Source organism: Blennius ocellaris (genome assembly GCF_963422515.1).
Source record: "Blennius ocellaris genome assembly, chromosome: 2".
NCBI classification, from domain to species: domain Eukaryota; kingdom Metazoa; phylum Chordata; class Actinopteri; order Blenniiformes; family Blenniidae; genus Blennius; species Blennius ocellaris.
The window spans coordinates 16,942,853-16,965,862 of NC_137651.1; the positions used below are offsets into that span (position 1 = coordinate 16,942,853).

Genomic DNA, 23,010 nt, shown 5'->3' on the forward strand with positions numbered 1-23,010 from the left:
GACACCCAGAGATGCTGTCCACCACTCTGGAGAGGAGACATCCCTTTTTTTTTCTTTTTTTTTTTAAATATCACATAGCAATGCAATTAAAATGTCACCCAGATGTTTTCATCTTTTTAACATTACTCAACTACTGATATAAGTGTTACTCTCTCTTTTTTTTATAGTTTAAGTTTGGAGTCATGGAACACCCTTCCACTTTTTTTTCCTTTTTTAAATTTTTTTTTGGAGAGATGGGGGCAGCAAATATATATTTAAAGTCTTAGTTTTTCTGCAAGCTGCTTTCTCTAACAAGAAGGCTGTACACGGAGCCTTAATGTATGTGATTACAAAAAAACTAAGAAGGAAGTTATGATTTTAATCAGTTGCTGTAGAAGGCATTTGAATGTGACATGTGGCAAGATCAGGAAAGGTGGAAAGACTGCTGGCCCTCGCGAGCCGCAATCAACAGTTTCTCTCGCATGATCTCTATGCTGGAGTAGTCAGGCAGCTTCAGGTAGTTGACGCAGGTCATGACTGAGGGGAGGAAGTCGTCCGGGTTCTCCGTCGACTCGAAGGTTTTCCTCACGATCGTCAGAGGCGGATTCAGGCTCCGGAAACCTAACGGGCAAGAGCGACGACGAGAGGATGCAGCAAATCGACGTCGACACAGCAACTTTGACTACGTTTGAATAGGAGCGCAAGTGAGGCTACTTACCTCCGACAGGCAGTCTCGGGCTTCCTGTGACGAACTGCAGGAAGAGTCTCTGCTGCTCGGCGTCGAAGCTGCTCAACACCTCGAACAGGAACCGGACTGCACGGCTGCGCACACGCAATCAAACATCAGGCTCAACCCAAAGTCTGTCAGTTTATTGTTAAAACAGTTAAGAATGCTCTTATTTTGGAAAACGCTTCATTGCCGTTACCGAAGTCCGATTATAGTCTGAGAATGTCACAAAATGCCTCTGTAGTGCTGCACTCGGTGAGAATTTAGTAAACTGCAGAGGCGAAAGTAACACCTGTACTTTGTTGAAGGTGCTTCAATCTTTTCATCTCACCTGTCGTGTGTGTAGCCGTGATCCGGCCGACAGCACTCCATCAGCGTCTTGACGTCCCACGTCTCTGATTTACTGCCACACAGCAACTGGTCGAGCTGGAGAAAACCGAAAAGGTAAAGTGAAACAAGACTGAGGACTGCTGTTTTTACCGCTTTACTAAAGAGGAGTATTTACAAAGTGTTTATGTTTGACAAAATGAACAGTAAAGACTTTATTACTAGAAATAAATAAGCTGCTGCAAGAACACTTAAAGTTTCAATCGTGAACAATTCAGACTTGTTTATGAATCGGTTAAAAGTAGAAGAATGAAATTCCTCACCTCCTCTGGGTAGAAATACTGCAAGTGATGCAAGGGGAACACCGACTCAAAGCCTTCTCTAAATGACTCGAATTGTCTGGAAACGCCTTCATTTAGAGTCCAGTAAACCACCAACTGAGAGAAAAAGACGAAGTGGCAGGAAGGGTAAATGTATGAAGAAAGAAAACGGCAGCAGGAGGTGAAAAGAAGCTGCAGCACATACCCTGAGGTACTCCTCCAGGTTGTAGATGGTGACTGGGACGTCTTTGCCACCTTTTTTCAGCTCAATGTTCGGGAATCCTGGAAGAGTGAAGTCCAACCCCAGATCCTCCACTGAGCAGCCGTTCATGTTGAGGCTCTCCAGAGCCTGTTGCAGGGTCTCCCTTGTCTGCTGGACACAAACCAGGGGTCATCAGAAACCACAAGCAAAGTACATTTACCAACCTGAGGTGGATGCTTTCAAAAAGTGAGCCAAACCACAAGGATCCAGCAGGACCCATCCAAAAGACAAACCTGTGAGCGGTCCTGTTCCAGCCTCTTCTTCTGGCGGATTATGTCCTCCAGGTGCTGGATGGACTTGGCCACGCTGGGATCAATGTTCACCAGGTCATGGGAGCTTATAGACATCTCGTGCCGCAGCATCCACTTATAGAACGGCAGCCCCAGGGGCAAATCCAGCTGGAAAGACAAGCGGGAAACCATTTACTGGTTGAGTGGCGCTACGAAACGTGGTTGATGTCAAGTCTAATCAAATCCGAAAACTTCCAAAATAGACCTAATCGAAAAATGAGTAGAGTGAGAATAAAGAGAGTCGTTACCAGCCGGAAGTCCATGATGGCTTTGGCCATGAGCTTTCCTAAGAAGCGGAACTTCATTTTGATTTTGGCTATGTGTGCTGGTTTGGTTGTCCTGCCGAAGGGAACAGCAAACAGTCCTCTGGAGCTGAACATGTACTTCGTCCCCTCTTGGTTTCCTGTTGAATGTGACGAAAAGTGCAGTCAGTGTTTGAGCGAGCAAAACAGGTGAGAAGTGTCACACACCAAAACAAAAAGACATTTTATCATCGAAATTAGATAAGCTCATGTTGGATTTGCTACATCCTAATGGTATTCGTCTATGTGAGTAAACAAAGTGAGAAGAGGAAGTGTGAGGCTGTACCTTTAGGATTTGCCAAGGTCACCTCTTCGCCTCTCCAAAGGCCAAGATCGGCCCGCTGGAGCTCCTGAGACACCAGAGCGTAGAACTCCAGAGTGGGTCCAAGACCTGTTCCGACCTGAGAGGACAAACAATTTAGAATTATTTTCCACAGTGAGGACAATCTGTAGAAAAACTGCAGCATTGAGAGAACTGAAATTCAACGATACCTCATTCTCGTACTGAATCTCCAGCATTGCCCTGGAGCTACCGAGGTCCTGCATTACAGACTCGGCCTGTTTGAGCAGCTCGTCGCGATTTATCGTCCTCTGAAAGCACAGAAAGAAAAAAAGGGGGGGGGGGGGGATTCAGTGTTACAGTATCAGCACGCTGATGGATGTCGGTCACCTACAATGTATAAACATGATCCAATAATGCAATGCATTTCGCCTTTTTCCCCCAAAACACACTACCTTTTTCCTGTCGAGACGTGGCGCGACCCTGCTGTCCTGAGAATCTGACTGGTTGATCTCAGGGTTTGTGTCCAGCAGACGTTGCATGGCTCTGTCGCGGTCAAAGGCAGTTACATAGAACAACATCTGCCGGGTGTCGAAGGGAAAGAAGAAGGGGCTGTGGAGATGAAGAGGATGAGAGGTGACCACCAATTTATTTCATGAATTTATTCGACATGACACCTCTCTTTTTCTCAGCCTTTAGCAGTTTGAAACACCTACCAGGTCTTGCCGAGCTCAATGAGCCAAGTTGGGATGTTTCCAGTCATGATGACCAGCGGGTCTTGTAGCTGACGGTTGGCTTTGGCTGTCAACTTACTGTTAATGAACTCACTGGTAGGAACGATTTCCTTACATACAGCATTCTGGAACAACCAGACACGCATTTAACATCACAAATCCAGTCCGGTTAAGGCGGCATCCTTTGTTGTATGCATTCTCTCGTTTTTGTGGCACACTTACATCATACAAGTAGAACCAGTATCTACTGATGGAGTGCAGGACCCTCAGCAGCAGGTTGACCTCTAAAGAAGGGTCATCGAAGGTAATGGTCTCTGGTGGCTCCGAAGTGAGGTATGTCTCTAAAGGATTGAGGACGCTGGGACAGACACCATCTGAAAGGAACCAGTAGCTTTCATGAAAACCACCATCCACACAAGGCTCAAGAAGAGACAAACAGGAAGTCAAGACAGTGATGACACTTGGAATATTGACACTTGATGTAGGAAATGGATACTTTTTTTCTATACGACTCAAAACAGTCTCTCTCGCTGTTTCTTTTTTCTAAACACAAAAGGCCGGTGTAAAAATTCGCCTTTCGTTTCAGAGCTATGAAATGGTACAGAACCGAGCGTGAATAAGAGATCCTCACCGTGCCACAGCTCATCTTGCTTCTTGGCGTTGCGAGGTGAGGTTTTGGTGGGAGCGGTTTGGGCTCGGCCTCTTTTTCCACCCACAGCGTCTTTGCTACCATCCTCGTCCTCTCTCACAGGCTTATACCTGTTGGACAAAACATTTTGTCACAATTCATCCTGATCAGCACTTCAGACTTCCACGCAACAAGACTAACAGTGTGCTTCCTAATGGGTAGAACACAAAAGGATTAAAGAAACCGGCAATTTAATTTGACCCTCAGCACCTGAACGTGGTGTGCATGTGGTTGTGAACATTACATCAAATCACATCAACTCTGTTCAAAATGTGGGTGAAATTGAGACAAAAAGCTGCCGTTTTGTGCCAAATGTCCTCAGAGTTATTGCCCGAAGCAAATTAATACAAATCTAGTCATGCTTGAAACAAGAAAACGAGTATCTTCACCATATTGTGTGCGTTTTAGTCCAGATGCCAGCTCGTCCAAGCGGGTTCGCTTCATCGTCTGTCGACTCCCTTTCTTCTTCTGCCTGAAGACTGTACTGCCGCACAGCCTGATACACAGTCATGTTGTAGGGGAGCAGGTGGTCACCGATGTAGAACTGTAGTCTGTGACGGACACTGCCAGAATTCAGGAACTGTGCTGCCTGAGAAACCAAGGAATTACATAAAAATTGAAGATCAAAATCAAGAGGATTATATGTGCACAAATCGATATTCTATCCCTTGTCGGCACAGATAAAATTGCATACCAATGATTCATCGATTTCATCATCTGAACCATCATCGTCACTGTCTTCATCCTCTTCTCTGATTCGACCATATCCTAGAAGAACAAGATTTAAATAGTAAAATGGGGAACATGCTCATGAAGGGAACGTAGGAGTAAGACATATGCCTTCAGTGATTCATAATAGCTGAACAAACAACCTTGTTACAACCTCTTTAAAAGCATGTGACCAGCCCCTCACCTCTGACCACAAGATATCTCTCGATGGCCTGCACCAGCGCCAAGGGATCAATCTTCACAGGGCCTCCTTTCCACTGTTTGACATTAGTGCAATCTGGGTGTCTTTGAAGCTGACACTTGAGCTGATGTGTATTGAAGAACTTCAGTGCCTGAGACCCCCTGAAGAGAGAAAATAGTCAAATTATTAATGACCGTGTGGCTTTAAAGCCAGGACTAAAAAAGGAAAATTATGTCACAAACCTGCTGCCATTGCCATTTCCACTGGGGAAGTCATGCACTTTGACAGGAAACTGCTCCATTTGGCTCAGACAGCTGTTCATTTTGTGCACAAGTGCCAGGTAAGGCTGGTTCACTGACGGGTCCATCCGACCGACGGGCTCCATTCCTGGAACCTAAAAACCCACACAGTCAAAGATAAAATTAATAGACAGCAAACGGGACGCGGGTCACCAAATGCATGCACAGCTCCCCGCCTTACAAGATAAACCATAGTAAAAAAAAAAACAGTAGTCTTGACATTCAGCATGTTGCATAAAGACTGAAGTAGATTAAAAAATTTGATGGGGACTTAAGACGATGTCTCACCGGACAGCTGGCGAACACATGGAGGAACCTCTTAAGCCGAACATCTCGACTCAGCAGGTCTCTGTCTGTGCTGGAGGTCAAATAGACCAAGAGCTGCTTCACCAGCCCACTGTGCTGAATCTCAAAGGACGACACGTCCGACTCTGAGACGATACTGGAGATCTCCACGAGGCACTCCATACCACCGTCCGCCTGAAAGACGTACCATTGGAAAAATGAGTCTTGGCATGACCGATCTTGTCGTAGCGGAACGTTAACTTCCAGTTGCAGCAGAACTCAAGTCACATAAGCTATATTTGATGTTGTGAAGAAGTGGTAAGAAAAGGCCTCATCCATTTAGATCAAGATGGTAAAGTGAAGAGTTTAGCTTTCCAGATGGCTGCTTGTAGTTTAACCTGTTAAGAGTAATCAATGTATTAATGTTTTTCCAGCATGTAGAGCTTTGCTCGTGTCATCTGCCTGTATGAAGTTTCACTGTGGGAAATGCAGCATGACGGTGTTTAGAGTCAGAAAAAGTTACAAGACCGGCTCTTCAGGAAATGGAAATACTTTTAACATTACCTTAACACTGAAACACTTTATCCGAAGAAGTGAAGCCATTCCATGTTAGAAATTTTCAAGTAAAAAAGCCACTAGCATGACTAACCATTCTATGACCCAAATATACCGGGGAACAACGCAAAGACAATTTCTAGCACGGAGAGTCATGTTGAATGTTCACCACATAGAATTAATGACTTACCTGCAGGTTGAGCTGCTCGGTGGCTGTGCAAAGTCTCTGGAGTACATTCAGTGCAGGGTTGCTGCCATCCACGTTCTCAGAGTTAAAGTAGCGCTCTACGAACTTACCCGCCTGTTCTTTGATCCAGGCCTTAATTTTGTCTCTAAACACAAAGATTACACACAGAAAAAAACACATATTACATACATAAATCCAAACATTAGTGAGCAACTGATTATTCAATATGTACACTACAACACTAAGCAGAGCTCAATGGGTGTGGTATGGTGAAATAAATATTTAAAAAAAGGCAAAACTGATTTGATAACCTCTCATCGTCATACCTGTTATTTGAGATCGAGTCTTTTGGAGGTGCCCTTGCCAAACCACTCACCCCCGCTGTGCGCGAGGGCTCCGAGTTGGCATTATTTGTCTGGGCACCCAGCTTCCCCCAGGTCTTGGGATTGAGACTTGCCAAAAAGGATGATTTGGGTGACTGAGTACTGGTGGGGCTCTTGGCTGCGTATAAAATGATTAAGATGGTTACATGAAGAAGAAAAAGGCATGAGCCATCTTTAAATCTACTGCTCTGTAATCTGTGGTAGATTGAACAGACGAGTAATGACAAACAATATTAATCAATAACACAAAGAAATACTAAATGTCAACATAGTAATAGGTTATTAAAAACTAAGAAAACAGGAAAAAGTAGGAAAATCCAATTATAACAACTAACATTTAAAACTTATCAGCTGTTCCCCAATTTTATCAATACAGGGGAGCAAGTGGTTTGAAGCCTTTAACACCATTTTCAGTTGGGGAGTTAATTGATAAACCTACAGCTTATGTGCTTACACGAGTAATGTGACAGATCGGAGATCACACAGACGCAAACAATCGCTTACCCTGATTGTCTACTTTGTCATCGTCTCTTGGGGGAGAGTATTTGGGCCGTCTTGGTCCTCGTTTCGGCAGCCGTTTCCTCTTCAGGACATCACTTAACCGCCTTAATTGTGGAAAATAAGATTTTAGAAATGCATTTCAGCCGTTGTGTTAAACACGTATTGGCTCGTTCATTATAAAAACAATTAAATGTTCAAACACGCTGATCAACCAGAGTACACGTTGCTGATTAAGCACACAAACATGACATTTTAATTTTTTGCTATATACAGTTTCGCGGTTACCTATATCATGATATTTATTTATTAAGTGTGAGCCTCTGCTGGAAATGGATCTTGACAACTTTTCTGTAAACAGCCAAACCAAAGCACCAAAGGCCTCGGACTCACCCCTGTGGACTGAGGTCCAGTGAGTCGTCCATGCTGTGCTGGAAGCTGGGTGAGCCCAGGTCAGGAGTTGCATTATTAGCAGAGGTGGTGGATGCAGTGCTGATGGTGGTTGTGCAGAGACTGGCAGTACCACTTGGACAAGCCTTTGGTGGACTGGTGACAAGAAAGCTTTCAGACTCCGCCAGGTTCTTCACCTGATGCATTACACCTAGAAGTGAAACAACAACGACCGGTATCACCACAGAGCTCTGACGATAGGACAAGTATCAAACTGTGTCTCACGAAAGAAGTATCAGGGCAATTGCTCTGGTGTGACTTTTGTTGTACATTTTCAACTGCTGAAATTGTTGTGGTCAGCAGAAGCAGATGTGAATGGAGTTTTTCCCCACATAAACCAACAATACCTTCTCTCCTGAAATAAACACTGAAGACGTCAGGCAACTTCTGCATGAGAATCTCAGCCATTTGCAGAGAACCCACTACAATCTTCAGATCCTGGCTGGACAGCATGGAGGCAATGTGACTGAAGAACGAGACAAACACATGGATTACCTTTCACTCCAATACCAACAAGAGCACTTTCTTGAAATTACCGAGAGCCTGCTGGGTGTCATCTCTTACCTGGACACAGCATGGTTCCTCAGCACATCCTTCAGCAGCTCTGCATCCGCAAAGTAGATGATCCTGAGGATGGCTCTAAGGCACTTGTGTCTGACAGCAGGGCCAGCTGAGGAGCTGTACACCTCATACAAGACCCCAAACAGAGTTTTGATAAAGCACTTTGCCAGCTCAGGGTCCTCCTTCATTAACTGGGCTCGTGCATCTTCTCGACGAACTTCTTGATGACTCCCTGGAAATTCACAATGATGAGGTGAGTTTATTTATTCATTACAGATACCAGAACCACACAAAGGTCAGGAGGAGCAGCATCAAAACACGTCCATCTATTTCGATTTCCAGGGAAAGTGATAAAACACATCGCTCATTCCAAGCAAGTGTGTCACCTGTGTTGGGGTTTGCGAGAGGATTAGGCTTCCTCTGGATTCCGCGTGCTGTTCCTGTGTCCTCATTGATCTGCTGCATAGAGTTGAAGTCAATTGTGTATACACGACCCAGGGTTGACAAGCTGATCTCATCTTCCCCGTTCTGGTGAGCCGTCTGCAGAACAAGGCCACACAATGTCACGCATAATGTAGGCCAACGATGTACGTCAATGAAACACAAGTCAAGACATTCATACCTCAATAATGCGGCTGTCAATGCGATTGTAAGGATGCCACAGTCCCCGGTCATCCCGCCACTGCCAGATAGCTCCCTCTGTTGTTTGAGCGCTGCCCTTTTTCAGCATTATGTCAACTGCGAAGATGCCCTCTCTCGGCAGGCATGGCATCAGCTCACTGGAGATGGAAATTAATAACTTGAGACAGATGTTGCTGCATAATAAGCTCACCAAAGTACAACATACACTAAAGAAACAAATTATATATTTTCGTTCACTGTTATATTCAAATGATTAAGCCTGGAGTTGATCAAAAAGAAAAAAATTATGGTCACAGAAGCCAAGTGTGACTGTAGCAAACAGATGTTACCAAATGAGGGATGTCAGTTCGTAAAGCTCCTGAGGACTTCGGGGTACAAGTTCAATCTGCTCCTGGCAGCTGCCATTTGATGCCCCACACAAGAGGAAGCGCAGAGTTTCTGCTATGTCTGTTAAGAAACAAACGTTACAGGAGTTACTTTTGAGAGGAGATTTCTACACCCAAAATATCCAATACACCCGTCATACAAACAAAACGCCAGAAAGGACTGAATGCAAAGTGAAAAACCTCATTATTCAAGAAATTACACTTTCGAAGTATTGTAGGACAAAAGTGACCGTGTTTATCCATACAGTCCATGTAGGGGGGGGGGGGGATGACGTCACCATTTTTCCAAGTACGTTTTCATTGCTTAAATTGCAATAACACGTGGCATTTAAACACGTCACAACAGAAGCAGCAACAGCAAAGTGCTGACAGCAACAATTATAAAACTTCTCTTGCCGTTTTCACATTTAACAAGTAACTACATAATAACCAATATCTTGCCAAGTGCATCCTTTAATTTCATTTTCACACCAAAACAGGCCCACTTAGAACACTTTTTGGAACGTGTCTAAGCTTATAATGCCCGACTCGGTTCAAAACACAAGAGACAAGCTGCATACCTCCTAACCTTCCACCATGAATAAAAAGTGTGATGTCTGCGGGGAGGATGTGATGCTGAGGAATGTCAGTTACGCATTTTTTTTTTTCTTTTCCATTTAGCTTGTAGGGATCCCATACTTTCAAAACTGTTGTTCTCTCTGTGGAGCATCTGTATGCCCCACAGGTTTTTCTTTGTCTCCCTACATAGTCCATGCTTAGCCTCTGAGCTGCTGCACTGGGCCATCAAGAGTGGAAACTGAAACTAGCGCAACACGAATAACCATTCAGATAAACCAGCATGGTGAATAAAGGAAATCCAAAGATTTTTAATAGGCGTTAACCAGACGGCTCTGGTGAATCTAAAGGTGAATTAAACAAAGCTAGCCTCGAGGAAGCGTTTCCTTTACAATACAACAATCGAAAATAAATAAGCTTGACTCCTGAAAATAAAACTTCTGGCTGGAACAAAGTATTGAGAATGGAATAATCTTGGAATAAATGTGAGAGGTGTGTGTGATATGACTCACTCTGCTTCATGAGCTGGACAGCCAGGCATGGGCAGTTGGAGCACATGAGCGAAAACATGCGCACAACCATGATGAACATCCCTGAGCTGAGCACAGGTGGGGTGACTACCAGCAGCTGCTGAATGTTGGTCAAAAGGTCCCGTGACGCCACCTCCTGTAGCAGGTTCTGTACAGATCGTCACAGACACATGAAGGACGTTAACCGGGGTTGTGAAAGCAAACCGAGTAATGAAATCTGCAGGGACGGTGTGAGAAGATGTGTTTGATGGATTGGGTATGGACCTCTTCATGTTGAAAGTTGTCCACGAGCCTGGCAAAACAGAGGCAGGTGCTTTCCACGGACTTTTTATCCTGGCACAGAAGAAAGTAAGAAGAGACCAACTCAGAGTTTCCCCAACATGTTTCCCCAGAGTTAAAATACAAAAGAGCAATCTTATTTTAATGGAAAATGTGGCAAAAACTAGTAAAAATTGTTGTGAACGTGGGATGATTATTTTTCTGAAAGAGTGGTGCAAATATATTTCGGTGTGTCCAATGCGATGCTGAACGAACTACAGTTGTGCAAATGTAGTTTGTGGTACTCAGAGTAACATCGTATAGCCTTCACATTAAGAGAACAAGTAACTAAAAACTATAGACAGCATTCCAGCATGATCGAATAGCTGATCTCCAAAAAAATGAAACCGCAGAAATTAGTTGAGTATGAGACCATGTCTTTGGTACAAAAATGCTCCCATTGATGAAAAGTAGTTCTCATTTTCACGCAGCTTCTGCAACAGCACACAGAAATACAAGTTTGCAAATTCATTTTTCAGTTGTAAAAATTCCTGCAGTATTAGCTTAATAGACCAACAATATCAGACAACTGGTGTGGCACGCATTTGTCACAAAATTCATATCAAATGTATATCCTAATTTATAAGAAAATATCTGCTGCAAACTAGTTTTATTTGCTAGTTCTTTGAAAAGACATTTAAAAAAAGTTCAAACTACCATGACAATAAAAAATGTTCATTGCGCTTAATGTTGCCAATTAAATTCCTGTTGTGTTGAATTTGTTGCTGGAAAAAATAAACACTGTTCACATCAAGTCACATTTTGCAGGTTTACCGTTATGCTGAATAACATACCTGGTGCGTGAGCCTCTGAGTCAAAAGTGGCAGAGAATATGCCACAAAGTGGAACTCGTCTGGAGTAATGCTTTGGCAGCAGTTGGCTGCAATGGCCAAAGCGTTCCTCTGAGCATTGATGCTAAAAAATTCCAGGTAGACGAGGCAGTCTGCAAGCCCACCCTGTGAGGGACAACATGTTCACGTTACATGGGTGTACGACTGTGGTCAGAGGAGACGGAGGGCAATTTTAAGGGTACAACAGAAAAGACAAGAGTGCAACACTTACGGCCTGCAAAATGGCTTTGCTGTGTCGCCTTGACAACATCTCCAAGGCTGTTAGGGCCTGCTCTGCGACGTCAATGAACTGGATCACCTTAAGCTGCAGTCGAGAACCGGGAGCGAAAGATTAGCATATCGGAAGGCCACTATAGAAAATTTGGCAAGTGATTTGGGGACAAATAGAGTGTCGTTTTTCACCTTGTCCAGGAAGACAGGAATAGCATCAACCACAACAGCAGACGATCGAGGGAGGGCCTCCATCATGTAAGTGAGTGCACGTGAGGCATGATTCATCTGAGAGCAAAGACATCGACATACATTAGAAAAGAAGCAAAGAACCAGCGTCCCAAAAAGATCACGAAAAGTTCATCATACTCACAATGTCGAAATTATGCTCCATTTGTAACAGTGTAATCTGCGGAAGAAAAGCAATCTGATCAGCAGTCATTCAACAAAATGTCTTATTCTACTGACTGAAGGCATTTCCATACAGTGATAATAAGGAAGACAATCCTGAATAATGTCCGAGGACAAGACTTACCAGAGCGGGCACCACGCTCTTAACCGGGAATCCCCCGAGTGTCTCCTCATTGCCCATCACCAGCAGCTGGCACATCTCAATGGCAGCTTGGAGCTGCTGAGATTCATCGCCTGTAGCCTGGAGGCCCTGCAGGAGCTGCTGAGCCTTGGAGCCTGGAAACACAGGTGGGATGTTTGGTGCCCTCACTTTCCATTGATATGACGCTGAATGCCACATTTCTGGAAGAGTCACAGAAGTGAACTCACTGGCTCCGCTGCCTATGGTCCGGTGAAACAGTTGCGACATCCTCGGTCCGAGGGGTCCAAAGAGATGTGGAGGGAGACCTCGTGCTTCGAGGAGGGCTACAAACAAACAGGCTTGTGAGCAGCTGTTTGGGGTGGTTCACAAAACATGGATAAAGCGAGACTTTCCAGTTTTTCTCGATCACGTTATCTGTGATCCAGCGCCACGAAAGCAGAGGGGAATACGTTTCCATTGTGATTTCCTGTCTGCAGTTAGCCAGGCAGCCAAAGAGGCCTTTACATTTTGTTTTTCTAAAAATAAAACATCTTCTTTGTTACCGTTAAAAAAATTTTGACGTTACATTTAATGGAAAAAAGGCTTTTGGAAGAACTTAATGGTGACAAGGATTTAAAAGGTATACAAATCATCAAGTTATTTAACTTGGGTTTATTTTACTGAATGCTGTTATTTTCATGGAACTTCTTTCATTAAATTATTCAAAAAAAAGTTAAATGAGTTGTGGCTGTGATGGTGTTGAAATCTCTTGGTATGGTGCCTATTGCCTCTGACCTGCTGGATTCCAACATTCAACTCTGTACAGGCAAAGGCACATCCTTTATCATACCACACGTGGCTCGGTATGCATGCAGGCAAAAGATCTGAGCAGCGCCACTGCTTGAATCATCACCATTTCCACAGTCAAACAGAAGAACGTCCATTCATCCATGAAAAGTAGGACTGTGAAAAATAATAATGTCAATACGGATTGTGACACAATTAAGGTCGATTGCCGGCAGCTTTAGGCTTATTTTCTCAATAGTATGGCAATCAACAGTGGTGTGCAGCCAGGAGGCAAACAAGCTGACTCAGTTGGAGAGGACAGCTTCAGTGTGTCATTTATTGCCTATGGATCAGCATGTTGTCCATATTATACTGCAAAGATACTGAAAGTCCAGCGTTTAACCAAAACTGGGTTCAAGATGCCATTTTGACACTGGTCTTCCAGCTCCTCACACACCGCTTTTTTGATTGCATTCAGATAGTGTAAATGGAATTTTTTGACTGCATCAAAGTCATGAAACAGTGTCAAAACCAGATATCTGATTTAACCTTTGATTTCAATCGCAGCATGTTTCGTTCCAGCCTGAACGTCACTGGTGCATCCAACTGCTGCCACACAAGGACAGAGATGTTTTTTTTGTCTCTTTTTAAATCTTTTCAAAGAGGAAGGTGAATAAATAAGCATATAAAACCACTTACAACTTCACTACTTGGTTCATATAAAAGCTGATACAAATTCAAGTGGTCCATTGTTGGCTAATTGCAGATTTGAGAAATCTGTTTGGGGCCAGTTTGTGTTTCCTTACAAGTGATACAGAGAGGTTCAATTTTGAGACATGGCTCTTGTTTCCATTTTACATCATGGGTCTCCCATTTCTGCTTATCTACATGCCGAAGTGTCCATAGACAAGATACTGAATCCCAAAAGTTGAGTATCAAGTGAATGAATAACGCAATGTAAAGAGTCTTTGAGTGTCAAGAAAAGAGCTATATAAAACCAATGCATTATTATTATTATCATTATTAGTGAAGTAAGTTGAAAGCACCATGACAGGTCACTCCTTCTCAGCCGGGCCTGGCCTTCATGAAACAGTAATGGAGAAAAGTAATTGTGGATGGTTTATCATTCTTCTGCGGGACACCTCTTGGGGAATATACTCTCTGAGCTGCAATCAAGTAAATACAAACCTAAGAGTTTGTTCAAACATACCTTGAAGTCTTCCCATTTCAGAGTCATCAGACTCGCTCTCTCCGGAGGTGGTCATCCCCACGGCTCCAGCAACTGAGCTTGAAGCTAGAAACGGACAAGAAAAGAACAACTGTCAAATTGGAAACGTTCCATGTGATCAGGAAAGACTTTAACTGAGCGGACTTCACAGTTTCGTGATGGAAAATATGATCAGATTCATCATTCTACAGATAATATAAGTCACTGCTCATTCCAAGTGTAGCTTCAGAGTAGTGTGTGTGTTCACGTAGTGTGTGTGTTCAAATGACTTTTGGGACTGTAAGGTACACCTGCAGCTTGGCTCAATCAGATTTGCTTAAACACATTACCTGCTTGAACGCAAATCTAACTGGACACAAGTGACTCCACTGAGGCTCAAACCTTATAATTTAACCGATCTGTGGTCATTTTCAGCCGAGCCCTAATTTACTACCATTCTCATCATCTGGGGCGTGGATTATACAAACATAAGTGAGGTATTAGAAGTACCTGAAGCTCCTTGTGAAGCCTCATCAGTGCGAGCCGCTGATGAGTTGGCCCCGTCTTGGTTGTTGTCAGAGTCGGCCATTTTCTCCTGTCGGCGAGCGTCGGCTGCCCCGCGCTTGCCCAGGCCTGAGCCCCGCCGACTGGAACAGGAATACAAACAGATGTTATATTATATTGTCGCACACGGATGATGTGAACTTGTAAAAAAAATAAAAAATAAAAAAATAAAAAATTACAAATTATTATTTGCACTATAATGGTGTCACTCCACGAAAGAAAGAAAAAACCTTAGGGCTGTCAGACTTTTAACTCCATGTTAACATGCGAGCATAAAACTAATATTTGGGTGGCAGCAGATCAACATGGTTTGTTAACATGTCAACTGGGTCCAGGCGATTCCACTTCTTCTTCATGGGAAATAGTCATTTTGTCACTACGTGGTACCCGTGAACGCACAGATGTTCAATTCCCACTGCTCCATGCATGCGTCTTGCAACTTAAACCAGTTGGTCATTAACGTGAAGTTTTTCAAAAGCTGCTGTGGCACCAAAAGTAGCTGTAGTTTGCCGTTAAGCCGAGCATTGAGAGGAAGCCAACAGGAGTCCGTTTCATTCCGTTTGCACTACAACGAATTTCTTCTCCAAATGCATGGACCACAACACTTATTTACCGATACCGTTGTCGAAGCCTTTTTCTGTGGAAACTTCAAAGATCAGGGGGCAACTAAAGCATTTTTGAATCTCATTTGTACACGGCCATAGAAAAATTATTTCTATCCATGCACGCAATAAAAAAATCTTTGAAATATTTATTCTAAAACCTTGTAATGAAGACAATCCATAAACACCACCTTGCACTGACAAAGCATGTTGGGAGAGCAAAAGACTTTAAAATAATGTCCCATTCAAAAGACGAAATTTTAAATATGAAAGAAATCCTCAATCACACAAAAATTTCCATTAATTGACTGCCGTAGAAAACATTTCGGTGCTACATTGCTACATTATTGAGTTCACCTGCTCTGACCAAACACAGAGACGACACAGTGGCCATCCCAGTAACCGAAAGTTTCTGATCATTTCTGATTTTAAAGAAAAGCTCATAATAGTGATCTGTACCTGGTGCTGGCACAGGAGCCCGTGGTCTTCTGGCGTGTGCTCCGCCGAAAACTGGGGAGCTCTGCTGGAGGAGACTCGCTACGCTTCTTAGTGGATTTCCTCAAACCTGCAGTGGAAAAAGGAGCATAGGAACCTCAAGCCAACTCATGCTGGTATCAAATTCTCCAGACTACTTGATGTACTTAATACAATACAAATCAAAAACAGCAAGATATTTGTATTGATTTAAATGTCAAATGATATGCAACTTTTTTTTCCACTAACCCCACCTGAGCACCATGATCAGGTAAACTGGAGGAATGAACTCAACCGTACACTAAATGATTGGATGTTTGTATTTTCCCCTCAAAAGGTTAGTTGAAATAGGAAAGAAAGAGGTACAGAGGACGGACTGATGCTGAACACTGGTTCCAAAGTTTGACTTCAGCATACAGTGAAGGCTCTGGTGTTGACTGCTCAGAGCTCTGTACAACTGACCGGATGGGTATTTATAGCAACACAACCATGGCTCCATGACAGGACAACCTTCATGTTGGATCTGCAACTCATAATTCAGTAGTACAAAAATAAACATTAAAAAAAACTGATCAACTGAAACAAACAAATATACAAGAACAATCTACATAAAACTTCTCTCTGTCCCGCATTTCCTACTTGATCTTGAATTACACCAGACCAAATATTTACCTTAAAAACAGTCGCGTCAGTCAGTACACACACACAATCCTTTTCTTAATTTTGATTAGTATCTGTGCTACTAATCAAAGCTGAGTGAATGAATGACAAGTGTTGGATCACATGCAACACCTTTTGTCAGTGTCCACTCACCATTCCAGCGGAGAGCAATAGTGTATGTAGAGGTTGGTCAGATGTAGGTTCTATAAGAGTGATGATGGTGGTTGGTTTGGACACTCGTGGCTTACGAGTCCTTCCCTGCCCTCAAACATACCGGTGGTCAGCTGGTGGGCTGACACACGACAGGAGGGGCCGGGCCTGTGGCACCGGTCCCACCAGTTACTACCCTGCCACCTGGCGAGGACAGCCTGACCCCATACTGACCTGAGCAGCTTCCACACCCCCCCCCCCCCCCCCCCCCCCCAATGCTACTGTCACACGTGTGTGTAAGACCATCTTTAAATGTCATTAAGTTTTAACTCTTCATGGCTGTGATTCCAAATATTGATAACTGATTGTGCTCCTGGTTAAATGTTCCCGTTTCATTTACTGTTAATTGCACATGGTGTGGGTTGGTGAATTTATCAGGGAAAAAAAATGGGATGGATTTCTTGTATTTCATTCAATGTGGTAATCGTAATACATTAGAGCTGAAGCATGGCTGATCTAAGCTTTTTTGAGTCAGTATGGTACAAACAAGTACAATATCGACAGATCAAAGCGACTGGGTACTCAAGTATAGAATATTTCTCTCTCATTATAGATCATGACATTTGGAACCGCTTCTACCGATTTGTCAATAAGACGGAGCCATAAAAAAGTAAGCGATTTTTTTTAATAAAAACAGCCACTGTGCAGGTTTGACTTCCAGGATGTTTGCAGAGAAGAACAGCCAAAACCTTTTGCAAAGCGCTCTCCTCTCGAACCTCTGTCAATTTTGCTTGGTCTCACCAACAACTGAAACATGTACAACGGATAGATTTGGAGACAAAGACTAACTCACATGGAAAACACAATCTAAGGGAACCAACTTCAACAGGTTTTACACTGAAAATGTAATTAATCTAAAATGTTTTACTCATGTCAATAAATTCTGTAACATCTAACAAGTTGGCCTTTAAAAATGTAAAATAGTACCTCAAGTTATCTCTTAAATTCACTTTGTAACAAAGGCAAACCGCTGCTAATATCAATCCAAACTTGCAATAAAAAATGCTTACAGAATTAACTGTAAAACCTTGTTAAGATGATCCAAACATATAACACCACACTGAAAACAGTTCAAACCTGTGCTATCACACTATAAGCAGAAACACAATCATGACTACATTCTTAAATCAATAGTGACAAGACTATAGAAGCACTATAAAAGGCTGATTTGCTCTGTGACTGGAGTCTCTTGAAAACATCCAGTTGACATCCTGCGTTTTCCTGGTAGTATTTGTGTTTGGAGCTCTTCTCCGGGGTGGGACTGCTCGTCCTCTAGTGTGAAATGTGAGCCTGCTCAGGAGGATCTTTCACATGTGAACTGGATATTCCAGGCAAAACATAGGGCTGTGTACGTACTGTGTTAAAGTGACACTCACCGTATTTATGTGTGAGACGGGCACAGAGTGTGAGCTGCACACATGTCTGAAGAAAGTCTTTGTGAAATACTCGATCTGATTAATCTATATGGAGTTTTTATAACGATTGAGCGCTACGTTGTGCTGTAGCTGGTGACGGTTGCAAACACATCTGCTTCGGCAGTGCAGTGAGGTTTTGTAACTGATGCTGTGATGCCACTTGGATCACCGGTGCTGTGACATTTAATCGCAGCGATAGAAGCTCCAACCCAGCACATGAGAAGAATTTGCTGACACTCTGCAAGCCGGCACTGTTCAAACCCCCAATGTTTGAACATGATTAACAGCAAATTCCCAGGAAGACATTAATGTGGTCAATGTAACCTTTCCATTCAATAAAAACCATTTGTGAAGAAACCACGTGAACAGTTGACTTGACAGAAAGTGACTCACTTGCTAGTTTAGCTTGTAATCCTGATGGCCCGGGTTTGGAGCTTTCAGTCTTGGAGGATCCGGGCAGGGACAGTTTGGGTTTTGGCAGGTTGACTTTGGGGTTGAAGCGAGCTGGCCACTCAAACTTTGAAGAGCTGGCGGCTTTGGCCTGCTCCTTGTCCCGTGTGCTGCGGCGTGGGGAGGGGCTAGACGCTGAGCGAGAGCGGCGGGCCTTGGTCTGGTCTTTTCCCTGTTTGACTCGGGCGCCCTGCGTGGCGGCGCTGTTGGTGCCTGTGGCGGAGGAGGACGACGAAGTGGAGGCTGAGGAGGAGGAGTCTGTCACGTTGCTACACCCAGCTTTGGCTGAGGCGGCCGATTTAGACGCCAGCTTGGTGAGTTTTGCAGTTCTGCCCTCGGTATGATTGGGGAGGGACCCAGCGGTGCTACTAAGACCAGCCAGAGAGTCCACCTTCTTCCGTTTCTGTACTGATGAGGTCCCAGCGGCCACGCTCTTCTTACTCTGCCCTCGCCCCGACGGCAGAGGCGCTTCTGAAGCAAGGGACCGCTTCTTGGACTTGGCTGGGGTTTTCTTGGTCTCTGAGGTATTGTCGCGGGATGGTGGGAGTGATTTGGGCTTCTTTGCTGGGGTGGGTCCAAAGGTGCTGATTTGGTCGGGAGCTTCGCTTCGCTTCAACCCTCGAGTGCCTTCGCTCTTGGACTGGTGTCCCGGTCGGGCTTGCTCGGATGTTCCTGCAGCCTCAGACTCGTCTTGCAGCACAAGTGAAGCCACGGACAGAGTGAGACCACTTCTGTCAGGAAGGAACAGGAAACAACAATCAGGACATGTTTGAAACTAGTAAAGTCCTCAACACCAGTGACTGCAATTACACAAATGTGAAAAAGTAACCTTTCACATTCACACAAACACACACACCGTACAACTAGAAAATGGGGATACCTTCTTGAGCTGTGCCCTCTGGACTGGCCAGTGGCTGAGCTGGCTGTGGCTTTGGGAGCTTTAGAATTAGGTCTTCTACTTTCAGGAGGGGAATTTGCTTTATGTTTAACCTGCTCTGACTGCAACCTGTAAGGTTGGAAATTAAAGAGCAAGGAACAGTGCGGGTTTCAGTAATCAAGCCACATGAAAGAGTTGAACAACCCCCGCCCCCCCCCCTCCCATCACTTTGCTTGATAAAATCTACATATCCAGTGATCATTAACACCTACAGAGCAGCACCATCAACAGTTTCAACCCACCTCATTACTATTTGTTCTTTAACAATGTTAAAAGAACAATAGATAAGCTACTCTCTTGGTTATTGCGGTAAACATAAGATACATTAGAATTGAACTTTATCAGATGTACAGCCCTCCAAATGAACTCAGTACAAACTTAAGTCCACTAAATAATTATTTTACACTCATTTGATGAAAAGCCTGAATAATGATTTACCCCACATGCTCTAATGAACTCAAGTTTGGTTAATGCAGAACTGGACTCACCTTTCCGTGACTGTGTGGTCTTGTGGCTGGGCTGCAGCAGTGTTCCTCTGTGAACGTCGCAGTGACCCCCCTGGATTGGAATTAGGCCGGTTGGACATTGGCACCTCTCTCCTGAAGGGACATACCCTTTCTAGACACTACCATTCACTGGAATCAAAGAGAAGGGGAGCAAAGAAGAGTTTTGACCAAATGCAAAAGTAATCTTGTTATTGTTGTCATCCACAAGAAGATGATTGTCCATAGGTTCAAACGGTATACCAAAATACAATTTACATGATCAAGCACGAACTGATTTGTCTACTAAATAGACGTTCATAATTTTGAACATACTACAATTAATTAGAAAAGTATATCCAAGTTTACAACAACAAAAGGGAAAGCAGATTAAACATACCAAAGGAAACAAAGGGAAACAACCCCAAAATATAAGATTACCTTTACATGCCTAAAAATCTTTAAAACCAGAAGATATTCTTGAATTTTAAAAAAAAAAAAAAGAAAAAAGAAACAGGTCCGACCAGGCTGGTGAAAAGGGGGGAGGAATACACAGGATGGCATCAGCTTTATGCAACTAGTGAATTAGTGACATTAGCAATTGGTGATGTGGTGAAAACTCATTTAAATAGCCTGGTTAAATAATTTATTACACAAGACCAATATATTGCAATCTCGACACTTCACCTTGTGAACAAAATAAAAATCACCGATTGGCTGATCTGATCGGGATTTAAACGGCGATATCGTGAATATTGATGACAAAAATACGCCACACTTGTCCAGCTCACAGGGCCATGTTAGGCCTGCACTGACAGTGCATCCTCGTCTTTGTTATTCGTCTGTCCTGACAACTGGTGCATCACACTCAGTGTATGACGCGAGCTGTTAAGCACATCCAGTACCAATCGAGCGCAAACGGCCGCAGATACGTTTGTTTTTCTCCACAACACCACGACACACGGCCACGACTGGATCTAATTTTGTTGCCCCTGTTTCAGAGAGGCCTGTATTTCTGACGTAGTTGTCTACCGCCACAGACCGACGTTAGCATGTTTAGCTACTCCTAGCCAGCCCCGTGCATTTTGACAGTAGCCCAGTCACGAACATAGCTTCATTGAATACTGACACAACCTAAATACGAACCTTGTAGCTGCTGTATGTGGGAGCTAATTGTGAGAAAACGCAGTTTCAGAGGATGGTAACGCTTAACGCGAGCGACCGTAGCGATAGCTCAATGGAAATGCGTAGTTGGCTTACCGGTGTGACAACCTATTTAGCGAGGTAGCAACGAAACCAACCTCCAAATTCACACAGCGTACGAACCCTTACAATGAGAAGATGTGGTACAAAATGGCAAATACGGCCTCCTAACTGGAAAACAAACGATCACATTCACTTGTGATTAGTTACATATCGAAAATGGCAGCATCGACTGGACCAGTCGTTGATTAAATAAAACTAGCAACCTACCCGTAAACCAGCCACTGGTTAACTGTGTGTCCTGACTGCCATGGAAATCTGGAATGTATCTGGCTGACAGTCCGGGTCTTAAAAATATACGTACATGTTTCGCACGTAAGTTAGCTCACCTCTCTAATAAATACTGTGTGATGGCCCGATCCAATCCGAAATACACAGCTGTCAAGTCGGCAGGTACCGACGCAGACACGGCAGCTCTCTAAGCAACTGTCAACGCGACCGCTGGTGGACCAAAGTACAGCTAACCTAACGTTACCGAACCGTGAGGATCAATGTTTTCTAAGCTCACTTCAGGCCAAATGCCTGCGTCTCACTCAAGCGCTAGCCAGCGATTTAGCTTCAGATAGCCGACAGGAACAAGTTAGTGGCGAACAAACGTCCGCATAAAAACACACGGCCCAGGCTCGTCGAGTCATAAAAGATGCCGAATAAATCTCAATAGCCTCTTCACGGTGACTATCTAGGTCAAACGTAGAGGAACGGAGCAATCGTTAGCAAGCTAAGTGCTAGTTTAGCCAAGTTATACAGCGAACGGCTCTGCAATGACCGCAAACACTTTAAGCTGACAAAAATAAACACGTCGTCGATACCCGTACGAGTAGCTAAATCTTCTTCTTACTGATGGAAAGAGTTGTCCGGCTGACGGTAAAACCACTGGCCGTATCAACAAGGAATTAGCTTCCGCAGGACAAGTCACGCAGCTGACGTTAAATCAAACAAGAGCGTTCTAGCTATTACCAGCTAACCTTGGCATGCGAGCTAATTACCACTAGCCAGCCTTGTTGTCGCTGGCTAAAAGCTTTTGCCAGCTTGGCAGGATGGAACGAGCTCTCCACATTTTGTTTCCACTTACTCATTCGGAGTCTTTAATGCTATTTTCTGATTTTTTTTTTTGTCAAATACAGCGAACATTTCACCAAGTTGTTTAGCTAGTAGCTAGCATGTTAACGCTAGCTTAGCAGTACAGAGGAAAAAAAAGAAATGGCCTCTGATACCTTTTAGACACAAAAAAACAGGAAAGCAACAACGGGATTCGACAAGATTTTCGACACATACAATCACAATTCCTCGCATATATTTCGACACTGATTAACTTCGAGACTATAATAGACAGTTGGCTGAGTTGTCAGTGAGCATTTCTAAGCTTTGGCATAATATTTGTTACCTATTTGTTCCAGTGTTGTAGTTGTAACAGACAGTGCACCAGCTCCTCTTTTCTCTCTCTAAACCCTGCTAGTTTCACATCAGCTGAGGGGCCTATAACTGCAATATACATCCGCGTGATTCATCCGCTGGGGGACTACTTTGTTTCTTTTTTTCTTTTTTTTTTTGCATCAGCTTGTTTTTTTGTTTTGTTTCCTTTTTTCAGTCAGCGGGAGCTGCGACGAGGCTCGATTCTTAGCTTTGTGCACAATTCCATCGTACAAAAAAAAAAAAAAGAAGAAACATTTCTGTGCAAACGCAGACAATCGCCGCAGCACTGAAATCATTGGTAAGGTTGGCCTGTCACAAATGATTAAATATCAATCCGCTGGGTCGTGACCCCCCCCCCCCCCCCCTCATTTTAATATACAGACATAAAAACAAAAAACAAATAAACATCTATAGAGTAAAAGAGACGTGACCTTATGTCTATTATTACCATGAAGGTGTAACAAAGTAGTCACCGGAATCCCTCTG

General features: G+C 43.7%; 1 protein-coding gene across 4 annotated transcripts; it reads right to left on the reverse strand.

Annotated features, from left to right (window-relative positions):
- Positions 1-22,548, reverse strand: trip12 (thyroid hormone receptor interactor 12). Of its 4 annotated transcripts, none has more exons than XM_080508098.1 (42): positions 22,496-22,548; positions 19,855-20,001; positions 19,310-19,435; positions 18,373-19,160; positions 15,680-15,785; positions 14,565-14,701; positions 14,058-14,141; positions 12,310-12,405; positions 12,065-12,216; positions 11,903-11,938; positions 11,722-11,817; positions 11,531-11,623; positions 11,263-11,424; positions 10,415-10,483; positions 10,133-10,298; positions 9,009-9,126; positions 8,660-8,816; positions 8,424-8,577; positions 8,041-8,269; positions 7,824-7,942; positions 7,420-7,627; positions 7,033-7,133; positions 6,472-6,646; positions 6,149-6,290; positions 5,407-5,598; positions 5,062-5,213; positions 4,823-4,980; positions 4,604-4,677; positions 4,299-4,498; positions 3,853-3,980; positions 3,444-3,595; positions 3,204-3,346; positions 2,943-3,099; positions 2,700-2,798; positions 2,494-2,608; positions 2,154-2,308; positions 1,849-2,013; positions 1,559-1,723; positions 1,357-1,470; positions 1,038-1,132; positions 698-801; positions 1-600 (listed from the first exon to the last, which is right to left on the reverse strand). In XM_080508098.1, the coding sequence occupies exons 2-42, from the start codon at positions 19,950-19,952 to the stop codon at positions 404-406; spliced, it is 6,177 nt and encodes a 2,058-aa protein (XP_080364224.1). In that variant the 5' UTR covers positions 19,953-20,001; positions 22,496-22,548; the 3' UTR covers positions 1-403. The 4 variants fall into 4 exon arrangements, with proteins under 4 accessions (XP_080364224.1, XP_080364222.1, XP_080364223.1 ...); XM_080508096.1 differs by having other exon boundaries at positions 1,559-1,726; XM_080508097.1 differs by lacking the exon at positions 22,496-22,548 and adding an exon at positions 21,441-21,512 and having other exon boundaries at positions 1,559-1,726.
- Between the last annotated feature and the right edge of the window lie 462 nt (positions 22,549-23,010).

Bases quoted from the DNA above. Each gene is read 5' to 3' on its own strand.
- trip12 (XM_080508096.1), bottom strand. From the start codon at position 19,952: ATGTCCAACCGGCCTAATTCCAATCCAGGGGGGTCACTGCGACGTTCA. The intron at 11,425-11,530 runs GTAAGTGTTGCA...TGTCCCTCACAG, and splicing joins GCAAAGCCATTTTGCAGGCC to GGTGGGCTTGCAGACTGCCT. The intron at 10,484-11,262 runs GTATGTTATTCA...CTTCTGTGCCAG, and splicing joins CTCAGAGGCTCACGCACCAG to GATAAAAAGTCCGTGGAAAG.